Raw genomic sequence first — 19,231 nt, 5'->3', positions numbered from 1 at the left:
AAACGGCAACATTGTAAAACATACAGTATGTATAAACGTATGTATGTACTGTAGTTTATAAGTTACTAAACGTGAACAATAAAATATGACACAGTCGTCCTACATTCGAATGGAAAACAATTAAAAGTGATCCATCGGTTCAGGAATGTGAATGAATCCACAGCACGTCTTTCCACAGAGATAAATGAAACAACTGTCATGTATTCGTGCAAACACGAGTGGAGAAAAGAGTTGGGGGATTCAACATCCCAGCTGAGTGCCAGCTGACGGCATTTGACAGTTGACACGGGAGGGGGGGGGGGGGGGAAAGTTTGGTTTCTGTAGTCGACTAATATGCTAATTAGCTATCGGAGTGTGCGACCCCATTGGCTCCACGTCCGAGACAATTTCCCACTTGCAGCCTGACGTCATGTGAGCTCCAAAGCTCTTAAACTCAACTGCTGTGTGATGCCTGCCTCAAAAAATCGCTCCCGTGTTCTGCCTCCGCTCGCTCGCTTGCAGCCGGCTGCGTCGGGTGGCGATGTCTCCGTGAGAAAAAGCGCGTGAAAAGTTGTGTTAAATGTTTCAAATACGAGGCGCGCGCCGAGAAGGGACTCCGCTCCTCGTGTGCGCGACACCCAGGCCGGTGTGTGTGTGCGCGAAAGCCTCCGCCGAGCGACGGCCAAAGTAGTCCGAGCCGGGACGCATTAGAAACTCTTGTTTGTGACGCTTTTTCGACAAACTCTCTCAAGGTGGCTCACGTTCTCGCCAGCCAGCCGGTCGCTCTTCAGCCCGTCTGGAGGACTGTGAGCAGCAGCAGCAGCAAGAGGATGGCATCAGAGCTGGCAATGAGCAACTCCGACCTGCCCACCAGTCCCCTGGCCATGGAATATGTTAATGACTTCGATCTGATGAAGTTTGAAGTGAAAAAGGAGCCGGTCGAGCCCGATCGCACCATCAGCCAGTGCAGCCGCCTCATCGCCGGGGGATCCTTGTCTTCCACGCCGATGAGCACGCCCTGCAGCTCTGTGCCCCCCTCCCCGAGCTTCTCGGCGCCCAGTCCGGGCTCGGGGAGCGAGCAGAAGACACACATAGAGGACTTCTACTGGATGTCCGGTTACCAACAGCAGCTCAATCCAGAGGCGCTGGGGTTCAGCCCCGAGGACGCGGTCGAGGCGCTCATCAACAGCAGCCACCAGCTCCAGTCGTTCGATGGCTACGCCAGAGGCCAGCAGTTCGCGGGCGCAGCCGGCCCGGGGGGCGCCATGGCCGGGGAGGAGATGGGCTCCGCCGCGGCGGTAGTGTCGGCGGTCATCGCTGCGGCCGCCGCTCAGAACGGGGCTCAGCACCACCACCACCATCACCACCACAACCACAGCGGGGCCGGGGGAGGTGGAGGAGGGGGCGGCGGAGGTGGAGGTGGCGGCCACCACCACCACCACCACCAGGCGCCGGGCATCCAGTCCAACGGCGTCTCCGGGACAAATCACCACCCGCACATGCGCCTGGACGACCGCTTCTCAGACGAGCAGCTGGTCACCATGTCCGTGCGGGAGCTCAACCGGCAGCTGCGGGGGGTCAGCAAGGAAGAAGTAATCCGGCTCAAGCAGAAGAGGAGGACCCTCAAGAACCGAGGCTACGCGCAGTCGTGTCGCTTCAAGCGCGTCCAGCAGCGGCACGTCCTGGAGGGCGAGAAGACGCAACTGGTGCAGCAAGTGGAGCACCTCAAGCAGGAGATCTCCAGGCTGGTCCGGGAGAGGGACGCGTACAAAGAAAAGTATGAGAAGCTCATCGGCAACGGCTTCAGAGAAAGTGGCTCGAGCAGCGACAACAACCCGTCATCTCCGGAGTTTTTCATGTGAGTCTGCACATATCCGCGCGCAAAAAAAGAAAACCGAGTGAAAAAAAGAAAGAATTGACGAGTTACTCAGCCCCGCTTTAAAACGTTCTGTTTGAACTTTTTTTCCCCCTTTCTCCACTTTGGCGCAAATGCCCAATAAGAACTATTTTGCCCCCCCCCCACACCCCATCTTCCACACTTTAAACAGGTTGTTGGTTTATACATGGAGCGATGTGTGTGAGTTGACAGAACTCTCATCAAGTCTACTTTTCTATTATAAATGACCCCATTTGTCACTAGTTCTCAACCCTCATTAGATTTGCAGTGTCTGATTTGGATCCAGCTTAGTTCAGCAACTGCATGCATGCACTTACCTTGCCCTTTAACATGTTTTTTTTTATTTTAAGTTTGAAAACAGTGTGCAGATATTTGTTCAAGTGCATTCATGTGTTTTGTTTTGTTTGCCAAACTTGGAGGATCGCCAGCCATTTCATGCATTTGCTTCTTCAGAGACTTTATGTATTCATTGTTTTTTCAAAGAGTTATTGAACTATTCTGCATGCTGGACATGTATGTTCTTTTTTTTTTTAAATACTGTTTTATTTCTTTGTGCTATGTCTTTTTTTTCTTTTCTTCAAATTGGTATTATTTTAGGAGATGACTCCAGCATGGCATTCACATTTTTCATTTATGCCTCCTCACTTTTTTGGGACAGCTATACCAAAAAGTGACAGGACTTCCCACCTGTGTACAGTGCGATGGCGTTTCAGCTGTGTTGAAGTGCACCACCACCCAACGTCTTTAGGGTGCAATGTATATGACGGAAGTGGATCAGCGGAGATCCTTCATGGTTCACGGGTGTAGGAAAAACCTTTTTTTTTTAAACTATTATTTAAATATTCCTCTGCATTTGACAAAAGATAAAACTGTAATATAAAGTACAACGTTTTATAAATTGAATTTGAATAGACAAAAACAAAGTGACACCGTTTGAAGCGTGCAGATGACTAATATACAGTTGACAAGCAAAAAAACATTTGGACTTGGTTAAATGTGACCGGCTCGGGTTGAACGGATGCCGTGAGCAGAATTGTATCGTACATTTGCAGCATATGAGCGAGAAATTTTGGCCACAACGTTCAAAAAGCAAAGTTGTTCAGCATTTGAGCTTGTAATGCATTCAAAAGAGTTTTGTGAAGAAGCTAAAGTATTGTGAGTGCAGTGCACTAAAACACTCTGGCCTGTCATCATGATGTAGGGAGTTAAGAACAACGGTTTTCCACTGTTATTTGGCCCAGAAGAGGTATTTTGTGACATGCAATACTTTGATGTGCTGAATTCACCAAACTCAATATTTGCAAAGCAATAATTCTTCGAATTGATAATGTCTGGACATTGTTAAATGGTCAGGGATTGATACCCTGCACATGGAAATAAAAATATAAATAAATAAGAGGGAGCTCTTTTTGAAAATATGTGATTTAATCTTACATCATACATACATATAAATATAAATATTTTGCTGTGCAAAATGATTTCACTCAACTAACCATATGTGATGTTCATATGTGCTCGTTTTGTCATTTCATACAATTAAATGATATGCAATAAATGTATAATTGCCTTCAATACGTTTCTCACTTTTTTTTTAAACTGGTCCTCGAATTTTCACTGTGATACCAAAAAAAAAAAAAAATCCACCATGAATGCAGCACAATCAAAGACAGTTCTTTTGTTCATGTATTGTTTTCCCCCACTGCTCACCCAAGAATATGGTTTTACCAGCTGGCATTTACCCCAAATTATTCACAAAAAAAACAATGGGAACACAGTACATGTTGAAATGATTAGAAGCAGAGATATCCCTGCATGTAAGCATTTCAATACACATGCAGCAGAACCACAGACCGCGATGATTAATTTATGCAGTGGCTTTTATTGTTGTTTAATGATACAGGTGGCGGTTTGATCCAGACGTTTCCTCTTCTATATTAACTCTGGAAAACTCTTTCTATAAGAGCAAGTCAATTTGGAATTTGGTTCACAGCAATGGTCCATAAATCAAAATATAACTAAGAAAAAGTATAGATAGTTGTATCTAAGTATATTTTATATATTTGGAATATTTTTTTTCTCATATCGGGCATCTACATTCTTTTAATTGCATGCTCCTATCAATATGGTTGTGTATGTGTGTGTGTGTGTGTGTGTGTGTGTCTCAGCAAGCATGTATATAAGTACATGTACTGTGTTTTAGAGAAATGTCATTTGCACACCTATCTTATTCCCTCTCATGTCATGTTGCTTGCTGCTTGATCCGTTGTCAGATTTTTTGGGGACAATGTGTGTGCTCCATATTTTGTTATTTGGGGATCTTTCAATTCCACTCCACTTCATCCTGTTTGTCAGAGGTTCCTGAAGGTTGGCTCGGGGCAGAGTCCGAGCGTGTGGGGGAGGGGGGATTGTTGGCTGTAGGGAGGGGATGGACATGTCATGTGAGGAGGCGCTGCAAAAGGTGCCAATAACAGCAAGCAGAAGAAACCCTATCCTGTATTTTGGTCAATTTTTGGACACCTACTTTAAGATTTTCTTTTTTTTTTTTTTGGTGGGGGTCCCATAAAAGTCACCCAACATGAATTCTCAACAGGGACTTGTTCTCACATGCGAGAACAAGTTATGCAACAAAGAAAGTCTGATGGGCAATGTTTTTCTCCATTGTTTCAGGACAATTAGTTGGATAAACCAACCCTTGATTTTTAACATTATTGTGCAAACTTTGTGACCGCTTTGGGTCCTGCACTTTTTTTTCATGAAAACTAAGACATACTCCTCTATAAAGCTGCAAATGAGGCACCATTAGTCCACATTTGAGCATAAAAAATGCATCACTCGCAATCACACGTTTGCGCTAACCAACACTTGCATGTCTGCTTTTATGCCAGCGAGGTGTATGCTGCTTTGCGCAGCCGACAGAGGGGGAGAGACTGAGACAATAGTTGGGCTTGTGCTGAATTAAATGGTTTTGCTGATGATTAATAGTCGTGTGGCCCACTAGCTCCTGCAATGTAGGGATGATAAATCGAGAGCGTAGCTCCGTGCAGCTGTGCCGCTGTCGGGTTTTTTGCATGCGTGCACATGCTAGACGAGTCACGGCCAAGCCGCTCTCCTTTTTCCTCACTGTATCTCATTACATCTATTTGATCAGAGACGCAGCGCTGCTATTTTCATGTTTAGTTATAACAACGATGTATTGAAAGGCTTTAGAATGAATGGAAATTTGTTTGCTTTTGTTTCCATTCAGAGAGCGAATTTGCAAACTCAAAGGAATCTTTCAAATAGTTGGGCTTTCTTTCATTTATTTCATAGCCAAGTGCTGTGGATGTCCCCTTTCAACTCTTTTTGCATTCTCATTTTGATGGTTTCCTCGTTGGCACACATTGATTTGAGGTCAATTAACAAAAAAAACTTGCACACTTTTTGGAACTGAAAACATACTCACAAACATTAAGCCCAATACTTCTTATGTCATTGTGGCGTTTAAGTTCTTGAAAACTGATCTTGTTGTAAAAAAAAGCACCCATGCAGAGTTGAATCTGTGGCGTGATATTATAGCTTGCAGTCAAAATATGGGCAAAGCGAAAATATTACGTCTTGCAAAGCTTCAGAAGAAACTGGAGGAGCTGGGGAAGGCTCCATTATCTTGCTGCTTCTGTGTAATCATGTTTTTTTTTCTCAACGTGCACGATCAGGAGTGTACAGCAGGCGTGAACACATGAGCGTTTGTCTACCCATGTACGTGTGCATGTATAATATCACCTTGTCATCTTCTAGGGCCGAGGATGAGTTGAGGTCAAAAGGGACAGCGCACGAGGCTGCTTTCAAAGTCATTAGTGTAATCTCTCTACTCTGGGGAGCCCACACTCATTTCCTCTGCCCAGAACCCACCAAATGAGATGGACGAGCACATCCGACGTACAACACAACTCAGTCGATTCTAAATGGTTATTTATTTATTAATTATTTTTTAAAGAAAAATCTGTTTTGCCATTGTCTTCCACAAATTCTTTAAACTAAAACCCCCGGCCTATTCCTTGAGTAAAAATTGCCTCAGTGCATGTGCAGTGGGGGAAAAAAGAAAAAAAAAGTCTACACACCCTTGTTGAAATGCCAGCAATTTGTGATATACAGTATAAAAAAGACAAACAATGAAAAAATAACTTTTTCCCACCATTAATGTGACCTATAAACTGTGCAACTCAATTGAAATGTTTACAGTATTTTCAAGAGAGGGAGTAAAAATGAGTGACTGAGAAAACGTGGTTGCAGAAGTTTGCACACCCACTTGTGGTAGAACAAGGAATGCGGCTGTATTTCAAACTCACCAATCCCATTCACACTCATGTTAAATGGGAGTCAGAATGCACCTGCAACTATTTAGAATGCCTCTGACTAACCACAAATGAGGTGAAGATGTTCTAGTAGGCTTTTTCCTGACAGATTTTACTTTATAACAGAGGCGCAAAGGTTTTGTGCTAACACTGAGTATTAATTTGAACTCTTCATAAATCCGTCCAGGTTGCCTACAACCCCAGTCCCAAACCCCGGAAAAAATAAAAATAAAAAGTCCGGCTGATGCTGCCACCACCATACTTGCATGTTGGTATGATATTGTTTTGGTGATGGAGCAGTGTTTGCACCAAACAAATTTTTGGAATTATAACCAAAAAGTTCAACTTTGGTTTCATTGGACGATAACACATTTTACCAAACTTGTTTGGAATATTTCAAGTTTGTTTTTGTAAAATGTAGCTGCGCTTGGATGATTTTCTTTATAAAACGTTCATCCTGCCACCCTCGGACATATAAAAATAGGAGAATGCGGTCACGTGTCCTAAACTGCCAGTGTATGCCAGAAATTCATGCAGCTCCTTCAATGTTGCTAATGGTGTCTTGGCAGCCTCTCTGGCCGGTTTTCATCTTTTCATCAATTTCAGAGGACTGTGAGTTTTGGGTAATGTCACTTGTGTCATGTTTTATGCACATGATGATGACTGTCTTCACTGTGTTCCCCGCTATATTTAATGCCTGAGAAATTCTTTTGTACCCTTCTCCCGACGATATGCACAGAACAATGAGATCATTCTGATGCTGTGAATGCCCTCTGCGGACGATGGCTTTTGCTGTAAGATGTGACGACAGGAAAAGCTCACTGGAACATGTGAACTTTATTATCGGGTCAATCAGAGGAACTATCGTTGGCAGGTCTGTGCTGACTCACATTTAGCATGAGTTTGAATGTGAGTGGTTAATTCTCAATACAGCCCCATTTTAGTTATAATTTGGTGTGCACACTTGTGCCACCGCATTTTTAATAAATTGACCTCACCTCTCAAAATTATTGATTGTTTCAATAAAGTACAGTTTAGAATAAATAAAGTTTAGAATTTATTTTGGTCTCTTTTTTTTTTATATCACAAAAATGTGGCACGTGAACAAGGATGTGACGACTTTTTATAACCACTTGAATAATTAATGTTGTCAGATTTTTTTTTCAATGATCAATTCCACATCTCCCAAATACAGCTTTTTTTGTGATAGAAACTTGTTTCATGTCATTTTATATTTTACATAGTTTCTCGAATGGCTTTCACACCTGATACAGATTTCCAGCAGGAGAAGAAGATAATGAAAATCCGGTCGCCTGTCATTCTATATGAGTGAGATACGGTGGAAACACTAAACTCCTTCAGAATTAAACTGACATCAGGGAGCCATTAAGGTGCTTATTCAATCCGAGAATGCTTTTGCTATTTCTATAAATCCCTGCCTTTTGTTTTTTTTAGAAGAGGGAAGTGACTGTTGCTTCAAATAGACATTAAGCGGATACATGCGGAGTCATTGGAGAGTTGTCCTTGAAAGACTGGCTGCAGGTTATGTTGGTAATGAGGTGCTCGGGACCTGCTGTGGTAATTTTATATAACGGTATCTGTAAATGGACCCAGACCAAGAGACAGTGACTTTTAAATAAATGCAACATCATTCCCCGGCAACGTCTTTGCACGTAATGTTGAAGACTTTGTTAAAAATATGGAGAGAAAAAAAAAATCACACACTTGTAACAATCCCGTATTTTTTCCTCACAACGGTTATTCAGATTGTAATTGAAATATCTGTTGAGAATTTTTCAAAACAAAAACAAAACTAATGTCTTTGTACAGGATCTGTAAAAGTGATTTATGCATCACTGATTTGAAATGTTCTTTTTTCTTTTAGTGTAGACTATCCTCCCCACCGGGCCTGTTTGGCATCCCAGCACAGGGCGCGTCGCCACAATCTAAGCTAACATTTCCACACAACATTTATTGAGCCCCTAACGACACACACCTACTCTACCACTTGAAAAGGAAAGCGTCTCTCATGAAGTATCAACGACAAAGTCCAGAAATGCCAAGCGTCACAGTACATTTCTCTGCGTGATGAATCCAGTCCCTTTTTGAACAGTTAATTGTGTAATTTCATGAGCTGAGCAGGTAAAAAAAAAAAAAAGTATTTTGTCTTCTCCGTGCAGTGACACACTGCACGCTTAGATACCATATTTCGTCTCTGGTGGTTACAATGTTTTGATGCATGAGGCTGTGCCTGTAAAGTCTATTTGCATGCAAATTTTTACATTTCCCTCTGCATCAAACACTTACTGTGATCCATGTACTGTATGCAACCAGACAGACAAGGCGAGGGAGAATCCTGCTCAGAGTGGAACTATTTGTTTCTTTGTGATTGTGCGGGGCATTTATTTGTGTGTGTGTTTGACAAGGTGGCAGAGAATGACACATGCTGGGGGAAACAGAGGAATGAGCGCAAATGGCACAGTGTGTATTTACCTTGATAGTCATTTATCCTCTCCTGTGTTTTTCTCCAATCTTATCTGCCTCTCTAGGTCATCCAGAAAATTCCTCCATCTGTGATTTCAAGCCCCATTCCTCCTCGCCCTTGGTTACCTGAGGTAAAAAAACAAACCAAAAAAAGTTTCATTCACCTTTTTTGGGGGGGTTCTTATTCTTCTATACAAACAGAATGTAGAGTCCTTAAAAAGTCAACCAAAAGTTGTCTGACAATCCTGGTCATGCTCAGTAATATCGTAATATAGTCTTGCATGTAATAAACTGTTGCTAGAGTATTTTGAACCTGATGCACAACAGTGCTTGTTCCGACTGAAATTCCATCCTTGTTTGTGATATTTTCAATTCTGAGTCAGGAGATTTTAAGATTGAATACGCACACGGATGCACTCTATGTGAAAAGAAATAAGCAACCATTTTTTTAAACAGAAAAATAATGTAAAGCACATTATTCATGTGTTGTTGTTTTTTTTTGTAAGATTTTGAATTCCTGTAGAAATTCCTCACTCCTGCTCAAAATGCTAAAGACGTTGATGGTTCACTTGCATTTAAAGTGTCCACATGAATGCACATTGTGATGCAGGTGGTCGGTCCTTTCAAGAAATGTGTTAAGCATTGAGTATACCATTGCCATTGTTGTTTTGGTTTGTCTGTGCACACTGAGTCAAGCATACACAAATCCAATCGATCAAGTCTCAATTGCATTCAGTGGGCACTCTCAATGTGTGAATGCAAAAAAGAAAAAAAATGCACAATTCAAAACAACCAGCAACATTCCTGGAGAAATAAGCCTCGGAATTTGCAGTATAAATACATCACAGAAAAGTAAGGACGTTTCTGTTTGGTAGATTATTTCTTTGTTGCAACAGTGCTTTTTGGCAATAAATCTTAAACGGTTCGAAAGGTTGTTTGTGTCCCTTTTTACTGGTTTTAGATTTGTATGGAATACGCATTTGTGGGAGGAGCAGGACAGCTGCAAATGTGAGTTATGCCCATGACTCTTTTTGCAATCCTTCTGCCACTGCCAACCAACTTATTTTTCTGTTGTTAGTGACTTTAGTTTTAGCTACTGGTACGATCAACATGGACATGGCTACAGTGGGTAGAAGGTGTTTGCTCCAAAAGCTGGCATGTCCCATTTGACTCATTTGGACAGGGCCCATGCAATAGGGGACATTCAACCAGGTTTGTTGAGCCCTGTTACCATCTCCAAACTGAGGGCAGAGTTTCACATGGCAGGGAATGTCAGAGATAGGCTGTGAAGTAGGCATCCCAAGAAGATGCTTGCCCACACTGGCAGGACTTAGGCTGTCTTCTATAGATTTGCAGTCAGGTGTTGCAGGACAATATGCCCAATGGGTTTTCGCCCAGAAAATTGGGATTGCACACCGCCAATCTTCAGTGTCACGATGCAGCCAAGAGATTTGCGATATTCGCCTTTCACAATCTGTTTGCACTGTTGCTTGCAAGACTTGCATTGGAACCTGAACATGTGGAGCAAAGTTATGTTCAGTGGGCAGTTTAGATTCCACCTGTCACTTGGATCACGGGGTGTGCTGTGCTGGTTCCTGCATCGATTGAGTACTCTTGGGGTGTAATAATGTCTCCATCACCGAAATAAACAAGGCTTAGTTGGATGTACCGGTAATTTCAATTCAGAGAGATTTGGAGATGAGGTTGAAGAATGAACCAGTTGCAATCCTGTACCTCCATAGTCTGCGACTGAATAACCTCCAAGATGACAACATTCCCACACAAAGCGGCCTTGATCAGAAACCACCGCTACAATTTGGGAGTGGAAAGAATGGAATGGCCTACCAGCAGTCCTAACCTACACCCCGTGAAACTCTTGCAGGATCAAGATTTGGTAATCTGCACCGGCCAGACTGTCCAAACACAACCATGTTGGTTGACTTGCGACATATGCTGGCAGAATAATGAGATGCCACTCCTGATCTTTTGTGACCGGCATGAGGAGGGGTTACCAAGGAGTTTTGGGTGTGTATGTATATCTACCAAAACATACATTTTACTACTTTATTCATTTATTTATTTTGCAATTTATGTCCACAAATATGAAAATTTGATTTATCGACTATTCAGACCTCTCTAGTTCATCTTCTTCCAAAAAGCAACAGGCAAAATGTCAGACAAATTTATCTGCTGTTAGCGGTGATGTTTAGAGGGTCCCGAGACTGCCTCCCAGCTGCAGCTGGTGCTGGAGACGTTCATCACTGCGAGCCCAATCGTGCTTGTGCAAAGCAAAGGTTGTCTGATTGTCCTCATGATTCTCATTGACAGGGTACTTGAAAAAAAGAAAAATGTTTTATTCGGAAAAATTGCATCCAAACGTGTTTTGGTCACACTGGTTGTATGGAAGCAAGCTTGTAATAATAATCTGCCTGAAATGCCATGGCAGATAACGCACGCAGACAAACATGCTCCTTCTTGGTCTGCAGGAAGCAAAGCCATGGAGTACCTTTGTTGAAAGGCTATTCTGGATCAATATAGGCTGCCGCTGGCAGTGGCTGCTTGCACAGGATTCTGTTCTATGAAAACGGCGAAATGCAAAGCGTACTGATGTCTCAATAACAAGTGAATAAACAAGGGTGAGAAGCACTAGGGCTATACACGAATAGGTGGTGACTCGAATTGAGTGGCAAATTAACCGTTAAGAATGAATGCCGAATGAGTGTTAGATTTGAGTTGAGTTACATCACACACACACACACACACACACACACACACACACACACACACACACACACACACACACACACCTCACGTCTACGTGTGACATATGTATGTGGGAGGAGTGAATGTGCCGTGTGACAACTCGCTACATTCAAGAACAAAACACGGAACCATTTGCGCATGGATGTAATATTTAGCCGGCTATCATGAGAATTAAATTCAACAGTTGAGCAGTCACTAAAGTCCAGCCAGACAGTTTATCTTTGTCTTTGTTACTTCACCGCTTGCCTCACGCCGTCAGAGCAGCAAATGAAGGGAGTTTAGCTTAGCGCTAGCTAGCAGCTTGTACGACAAGCGGATGGATGTAAAATGAGTCCAAAAGGATAAGTGCTTCAGAAAATGGATGGATGGAAGAACACCCTGGGTTCTGCCATCTGACAGTGTCACTCAATAGCAACTGGTAGGTGCAGGGGAAGGCCCAGTAAACAATGTGACGTTAAATTCGTTCCTACCTTGGCGCCTTGCACTGAAATTAACCTGGGGGTTTGCTGTTGTAAATACAAGACTAGAACGAAAATAAGATTAGCACATATGTATGAAACTTTAAAATAGTGTCCCATCTCCCCATCCATTCTTCAAAATCGTCAGAGGTGCCGTTTAAGGAGTCAGCACTTCATCACCAAGACGCCAAATTACACTTGTCAAGTGAGTGTGTGGATCCGTTTATGTGGCACGTGCAGGGGACAAACTCGAATACCCCTCTGCCTCATCGACAACTTTGCTCACCAATCAAGTTGTTGCTGCTTCGCAAAAACTATTATATCAGCGCTGCTCACATTTTGGCTTTGACTTTTGTGTCTCAGACAACATAGTCTGAACGTGGCTTTAACATTGCAGCCAAGGTTCCAGGCCGTGGGCAGAGAAACTCTGTGGGAGCGGGATTAGGTAAATAAGACAAACTGTGATGACAATTTGGCAACATTTAGAATGGCTCGGAAAATAGGATGAAGGCCACGCACAAAATATTTACTTGGCTGTGTCAATTCACACTAACCGAGCATGCAGGCACTCCACAAACTCAACAATTTGTATGCAAGCAATTAAAAAGTACATCTTCCAAAATGTTCCCTTTAACGGTCCACTGCGGTTCTTAACATTCTCTACAATTTTATGCTAATATCAATGTCTCCCCTAATTTCAATCTGGTTGAAACAAACAAGCACTGATATGACGCAACATTCAGTCATTAAAATGGAACTGACCCACAGCACACAAAATAGGAGCTACTGTTGGAAATCAAGGTAGTGTGACTTCCTAAGATCAATTCACAGGGACATAAGAACTAAAAAAAGCATCGAAAGTAAACTTATAGAATTGCTTAAAATTCAGAATGTGCCTCCTCATACCACAAAAAGGATGGAAAAAGCTTTGTGTTTCATTGTTCGTACTGGCTTCACATATGGATGTGCTATTTGTTATTATATATGTAGGGTGTAGGGTTATTTACTCGATTGTGTCTATGTGGGCTGTGTGGTGTACGATCAGTAGCTGGCCTTTCTCCAGCTCTACTTTACTTCAAAAGGGAGGTAGGACAAAAGCCATCAGGAGAGACAAGGACAAATCTTGTACGGATGAAGTGTTTTAAGTGATGCCCCCCCACCCCCCCTTCCACACGTCATCACTGTGAATTAGGCGCCCTCTGCTTGCAGATGAGGGCTGGGGAATATAAACAATGCCAAAGGAACGGATGTTAAACAAATTAAAGTGGAAAACTATGAGGACGTCTATCTCAAGCGGCCTCGTAAATCTCTGCTCCGTGGCTGCAGCCGCTCGTGGCCGATGCGGCGCTCTTACAGCCTGCCAGAGAAGCGCAGCGTTCGGTGTGTTCTCTTCTTCACAGTCTAAACCATACAGGAGGTACATCTTTTTTTTATGCAAATCCAAGTATATGAGAAGAGAGAGGGCCTATGAGCAGTCTCACCACGTAGCTCCGGGGGGACAAGCTGAGTGATGGAGATGGAGAGCCAGGTCTTGGCGTCCTTGCCTGCGGGAAGTGTGTCTGACTCTGGCCAGGATCACATGGGTGTCACCAAAATCACTGCATCCTATGTAGGACCATGAGTCAGTTAGATTTTGGGGGAATAACCTCAGATAACCCTACCAACTGGCCAGTATCTGTTGTGAAAGTAGATACAGTAGACAAAGAAATGCTAGAGTTCATAGTGTGAGGAGAGTTCGGAACTCAGCATATGCTGACATAGATAAAACACCAGGTGTGTGCTTGCACACACACACACGTGGATATATATATATATATATATATAGGGACAAATCTTGTACGGATGAAGTGGATATATACACGTGGATATATATATATGTGTGTGTGTGTGTGTGTGTGTGTGTGTGTGTGTGTGTGTGTGTGTGTGTGTGAAAAAAGGTGAGATGAATGTGTGCAAATATAGATTCCAACCGGCTGGAGTGTGGTCACATCACATTACAGCATTCTGTAAGGGGCAAATCCAACCCCAAGTGACGTCAACGAAATAGCTGCATGGGTCCGATTGCTGCTTCATCTCATATCATCTGTGTTGCACTTCAACACACCGCAAAAGCCAGTAAATATCAACTGGTAATGATGATTGAGGCGCAGCATTTACTGGATGCAAATATTGAATGAATCTAGATAGAAACCCTGACTTCCTTCAAAAACTGTTGGATAATTCTGTGCTTCCAATGTCCAGGTGAAGTCTGATGTCGAAAAGAGCTCCCTATCAAAACTGTTCCAGAACGCTGAACATCAGAACATTTCAAAACAATTTTTTGCCATCCAAATAATACAATTTCACTGGGTCAAACTCTTGCCAAAAAAAAAAAAAAAAAAAAGTTTCGGAGTTTTACAGTAACATTTTAAACTTAAACTTTTGAACTGCCACACAAGTGTAAAATGAAATAAATCACTGTTTAATCCAACAAAATAAAATTGATTACAATGGATGACGTGTCAAATGCTTAAAAAATTAAAAAGAAGTTGAATTCATGCACCATGCTTTTTAGCATCTTTCATTCATAGACAAGTGTAAATAATGTTTTAAAAAGTAGAAGAATGCTATATGCTAAACCAATCAATTATGGACTTGCTGGTAACTAAATAATGTTACTGTCTGGTAAAATAGTGAAATAATGTGATCAAATGAAAATGGGAGGTGGCGTGCATGTGCCTGAGGGGAGAGTCTCTTCACATTTAGACAAAGGGCCCTGTTTTAAATAAATAGGTGCATGGACCAACAGTGTTTTCTCTGACACGCCCCCGGCACATCTGACAATTTGGTGACAGAGAGTCGACTCAACTTTAACTCAGATAAAAGCATGTCTAAGTTGTGGCGTAAATGGAGTCATGCAAATTTGTTGGATTTGATTATCTCGTTGACATTCCATTTTTCTTCTTTTCGAATTCACATGTTTTGATGAAGTCTTGCTAGATAGGCTGGTGACTCACAAGACAGATAAACATTCAAATAGACCAATAGCTATCACTCTTTCTTTCTCCGACTAAAATTATTTTGCTGTCGTTTGAGTGAAGCTGACCAGCCGATTACCTCGGCGACCAAATCAACAGGCCCAATCAGCTGGAAAAGCACAACACTCAGACCACTGATCGATGAACAATGGCCTACCCTCGGCCCATTGTCTGCACAGTGCACGTCTTGCCCACGTTTCACTCAAATGCACCCGGCTGCTAACCTGCCAAGAAACTGATTGATACGTGAATCACTCAAAGGAGTTTGACTCAGTATCAATTTAGTTCGGCTCCAGTGTGATCTGCTTAAGAACGATGGGATATTCATTACAATACTTCATGCTGATTGAGCGACGCAGCAACTTGTGCACGCATACCAAACTTTTGTTTTGACCAACTCCGGCAACGGGTGAAAATGTTGTCACCGGCATGCGCCATGTTGTGATAAGAGGAGTCCTGTTACGTCTATGAGTGGCACAGACAGCATCGTCGTGTTGAGTGATACTTGTCGTTTTATTAAATAACCTGACATATTATTTTTGAATCAAGCCGATTGTCAACCGGCAAATGTTTTCGTCACAGCCACATATCTTGCCCCCAAACACATTGTTGCTTTGTGGTGCAAAGCAGCGGGCTCAGGACAAGATGGAGTTTTGGGAACTCAACATGCAGGCAAGGTTACACGGCTGCTGGTCACATTTCGACAAAATGATCACATTTCCTTTTTCAAAACTATATTTGTGTCCTGAGGTCAGTGTTTTGCTAACCATCACAGTTGGTCCATGTCAGTCACATATGCTCAGAGCTGCATGTCGTTACAGACGGGCTCTTCTATCACAGCGAGGTCTATTTCTAGGTCCCAGGATGTTGCTCTCCGCTATGGAGGGCAGGTGACATCGATCCAGATTGACCTCTTGTGTTGAGGGGAAAATTAATGAGATAGAAGAAGGTGCAGAGGCCTAAGAGAGAGACAGAAGGCCGGCACGCAGAAATACATAAACAACGCTCTGGATGATTAATCCAAGATTGGGTGTGATCCCTTTTTACCTCTTTCAACCTACTTCTCCAGGTGGGAGGGAGAAACTGAACACTTCCCAAGAGGAGTTCATTATTTTTAGGCCCGATGACCAAAAACCACTTGAAAGTTAAAAATAAAGACAAGCACGTATAGTGAGATGTGAGCGGTTTGCGTCACTACCACGTATCAGGCACACGTATCAGTTTGAGCTTTAAAGGAGCCGAAAGGGGGGACGCGGGGCTTCATTTGTATGTGAAGTGGTGCTAGATTTAGTGTAGCGTGCTTGGGCAGCGCTCCACTCTGCTAATTATTTTCCGAGTTCTCAGCGACGAGCGCCTCACTCGCTCAGACAAGGGAGGCTCGGCAGTAACCGCTTCGTCAGCCAACTCTAGGTTTAAGATACCGTTGGGTCTCTGGTGGACTGTCAGGGAGGCGGAGCAGCTTGAGACTTTGGGAAAAGGGCATCATCACCCATCAGTGAAAGGAAAGGGAGTAAAATGTTGCAGTTGGGGACATTTTTGTCTGTTCTGGCCTGAATTGGTTGCTTCCTATTGGAGAAGATTCGAAGAACATGCTGTCATTCCATGGGGGAAAAAAACAAAAAACAGAAGCACTTAGCTTTTGAAAATGCAATTAAAACAGTTGTTCAATGAGATACGACTGGCCCAGAGACTTGAGCATTTGACTGATTTTTTTTTTTTTGCCTCCACTTGCATATGAAGAGTACTGTATGGTGACAGTGAATCCAATTCATTTCACAACAAGCAGCAGTTTGGCAAATTGTGAATCATTCTTAAAAAAACCCAAAAGGGCTTCAAAGCTTAATCCCACTCCCAGTTGAAGTTTACTGTCAAACAAAAATAAAAAAACAAAAAAGAGAATTATACATTGCGTATTGTAAACAATCACATAACTTTGGCTTAAAGTCCGGTAGGTTAATGCTAACAAAAAATGAAAATGCCGCAGACAGGCTTCCGAAATGCAACGTTGTGGCAGGTCTATCATGATTTAAATATTTAAACACAAACAATGCAGCAACACATGTAGTCAGACACTAACAATATTTCAAGGCATAATATATGTATTTCCCCCCTGTAAAAACAAAAGCTAATAATACTCAGTGTACTGAGTGATATTAGTTGTGGAACTTTTCTTAGTTTTTGTTTGTGTGAGTGTATTATAAAATAAACTACAATATTATGGAGTGCTACTCCCCTTATTTAAAAAAACAAATTGGTGTTCCAATGGATAAATGGCATTTCCATTCAATTCAATTGTGTGTTTATGAGCTGGAAAGATTATCTCAAGGCACCACTGTGAAAGAATAATGAAACGAAACAATTTTTGATATATTAATAAAAATATACATGTTCTTTCCCACACTGCACTGAATTAAAAGTGAGGCCTCTCATCCTTCTCAACCAGGGGTGTCCAAAGTCGGTCCTCAAGGGCCGCTGTCCTGCCTGTTTTCCAGCTCTCCCAGGAGACACGCACCTGATTCAAATAATCAGGAATGTTCTAATGCTGCTTCAGAGCTGGATGATCATCTGAATCAGGTGTGTTGCAGCCGAGAGAGATGGAAAACAGGCAGGACGTGCGTGTTCTAAACTCATCCTACTAATACACAAATCGTATTATGACTGATCGTCCTCTCAAGCATGTCCTGTTACTCCTCTTAAACAAATGTCGTACTTATTCTTTCCATCCCAAAATCAAGTGTACCTCACTTCTGACCTGTGCTCACTACGTTGCACCTGCTTGCCGTTGCTCCCTCTCCCACTACACCCACACACTCCACTTCCATTCTCCCCCTCGTTAGCTTGATGAATGGCTTCACTGCAGGGAAAGTGCTGATTTTCATCCCTCTGTCTGATTTCTGCTGGCTGTTATTAATTTCAAACACTCAGAGAAAAGCAAGCGAGTCGATAAATAAGGAAATGAACACACTTCATCCTGCCATGCCATAGCGTTCACAGTCACTCACCCTCTGCAGATGCCAGGCCTGCATTTGGAGGGTTCAGATCTTCGCAACACTACAGTACATATCCCAAACATTTAAAAAAAAAAAACATATTTTGCTGTTACTGCAGACTATAAATGTTTCTGGACCAAATGAAACAATAGAAACAGTTCAGAGGGGTTTGTGTTAATAAATGTCTAAATGCAGAAATGATGGCAATGGGGGGATGCACAGAAACATGGCAACAGCAGCCAAATAATGATATGAAAATGCATGTTAAACTACATTCATTGTCACCCATGCAGTTGTAAGTTATTCGTCACATGGCTACAAATAAACAGTAATTGCCTCAGAGACATTGCATTATCTTTCTTGCTGATGGAAAGAATGTTGCACTTTTTAATGTACGTATTTAAATGAAACCTTGAAGCGCGTCTCAATAAGCAGAGTCGGCCCAGGTACTAAAACCTCAAATATTAGAAAAGAAAAACGATAAACCGGTCTGTTGAGTGCCCAGTTAATAAACAGAGTCTTGAGCACATATTAATACATATCATCACGGTTTATTATTCCCCAGGCAAGATGAAACAATCCTAATAATAAACAGAGAATTCTTCGGAAGAGAGGAACAGAACATAAATATTAAATGGGCGGAGGCCAACGAGGAAGACAGAATGGAGAGAAAAGAAAATGGGAAGAGGGGAGGAGAGGAAGGAGGCGTGGAAAGGAATAAAAAAAAGGAGGAAGAAGCAGAAGAGTGGAAAGGAAAGAAAAGGAGCGGTGAGGAGAGAAAAGTGGAGTAATGGACAGGAATGAGGAAATGAAAAAAGGGAGTCGAGGCGAGCTTGTATTGCAGCGGAGCCTGCAAGTCTGTTGCAAGGCTCTGCGAGTGTCAACACAACTATTGTATTTACAAGGCCGCGCTGCTCTTATTGTTAACTTGTAATCCCGGAGCTGAGTCGGATGAGTACAAATCAAGGAAAGCGGAAGAGGAGAGTAAATAGTTGTATCGCTCAATTTCTCTCATGCTTCTGGTTAACCAGGCAGGGAATGTTCACATTGTGGTTTTATCAGTACAGGCTGGACAGTGGCAGCCGCCTGAAGATAAAATGTCTTTACAAGCCTAATGAGGAGGGCGTATAGGTTGGGAGGACGTATGGGAGCCACGCTCCCGTGTCATGTGAGGTTTACTCCCTGAAGCGACATTACACTTTGAGGTCTTTTGGGAGACAATATTGCGCTCACGAGAATGGATAGTTTGGCTTTGCTCACCTATTTATTTATTTTTTTGTATGTTACAAAAAAAAAGTTTTCTGCACCAGCC

The 19,231-nt window shown here is 42.5% G+C and overlaps 1 protein-coding gene across 2 annotated transcripts in view; it reads left to right on the top strand.

Annotated features, from left to right (window-relative positions):
- Window positions 1–352: 352 nt before the first annotated feature.
- The window catches only part of mafa (MAF bZIP transcription factor a), a 65,856-nt gene continuing 46,977 nt past the window's right edge, over window positions 353–19,231 (top strand). For both annotated transcript variants that reach the window (XM_086107481.1, XM_086107482.1), the window contains exons 1-2: window positions 353–1,837; window positions 8,757–8,822. In XM_086107481.1, coding sequence (XP_085963607.1) covers window positions 810–1,837; window positions 8,757–8,784 — 1,056 coding nt within the window. In that variant the 5' untranslated portion in view covers window positions 353–809 and the 3' untranslated portion in view covers window positions 8,785–8,822. The remainder of the gene's footprint in view (window positions 1,838–8,756; window positions 8,823–19,231) is intronic.

This window comes from Hippocampus guttulatus, chromosome 3 (assembly GCF_054856545.1).
Source record: "Hippocampus guttulatus isolate MCC_2025c chromosome 3, RoL_Hgut_1.0, whole genome shotgun sequence".
Lineage (NCBI taxonomy): Eukaryota > Metazoa > Chordata > Actinopteri > Syngnathiformes > Syngnathidae > Hippocampus > Hippocampus guttulatus.
This window is presented reverse-complemented; position numbering and strand designations above follow the sequence as displayed.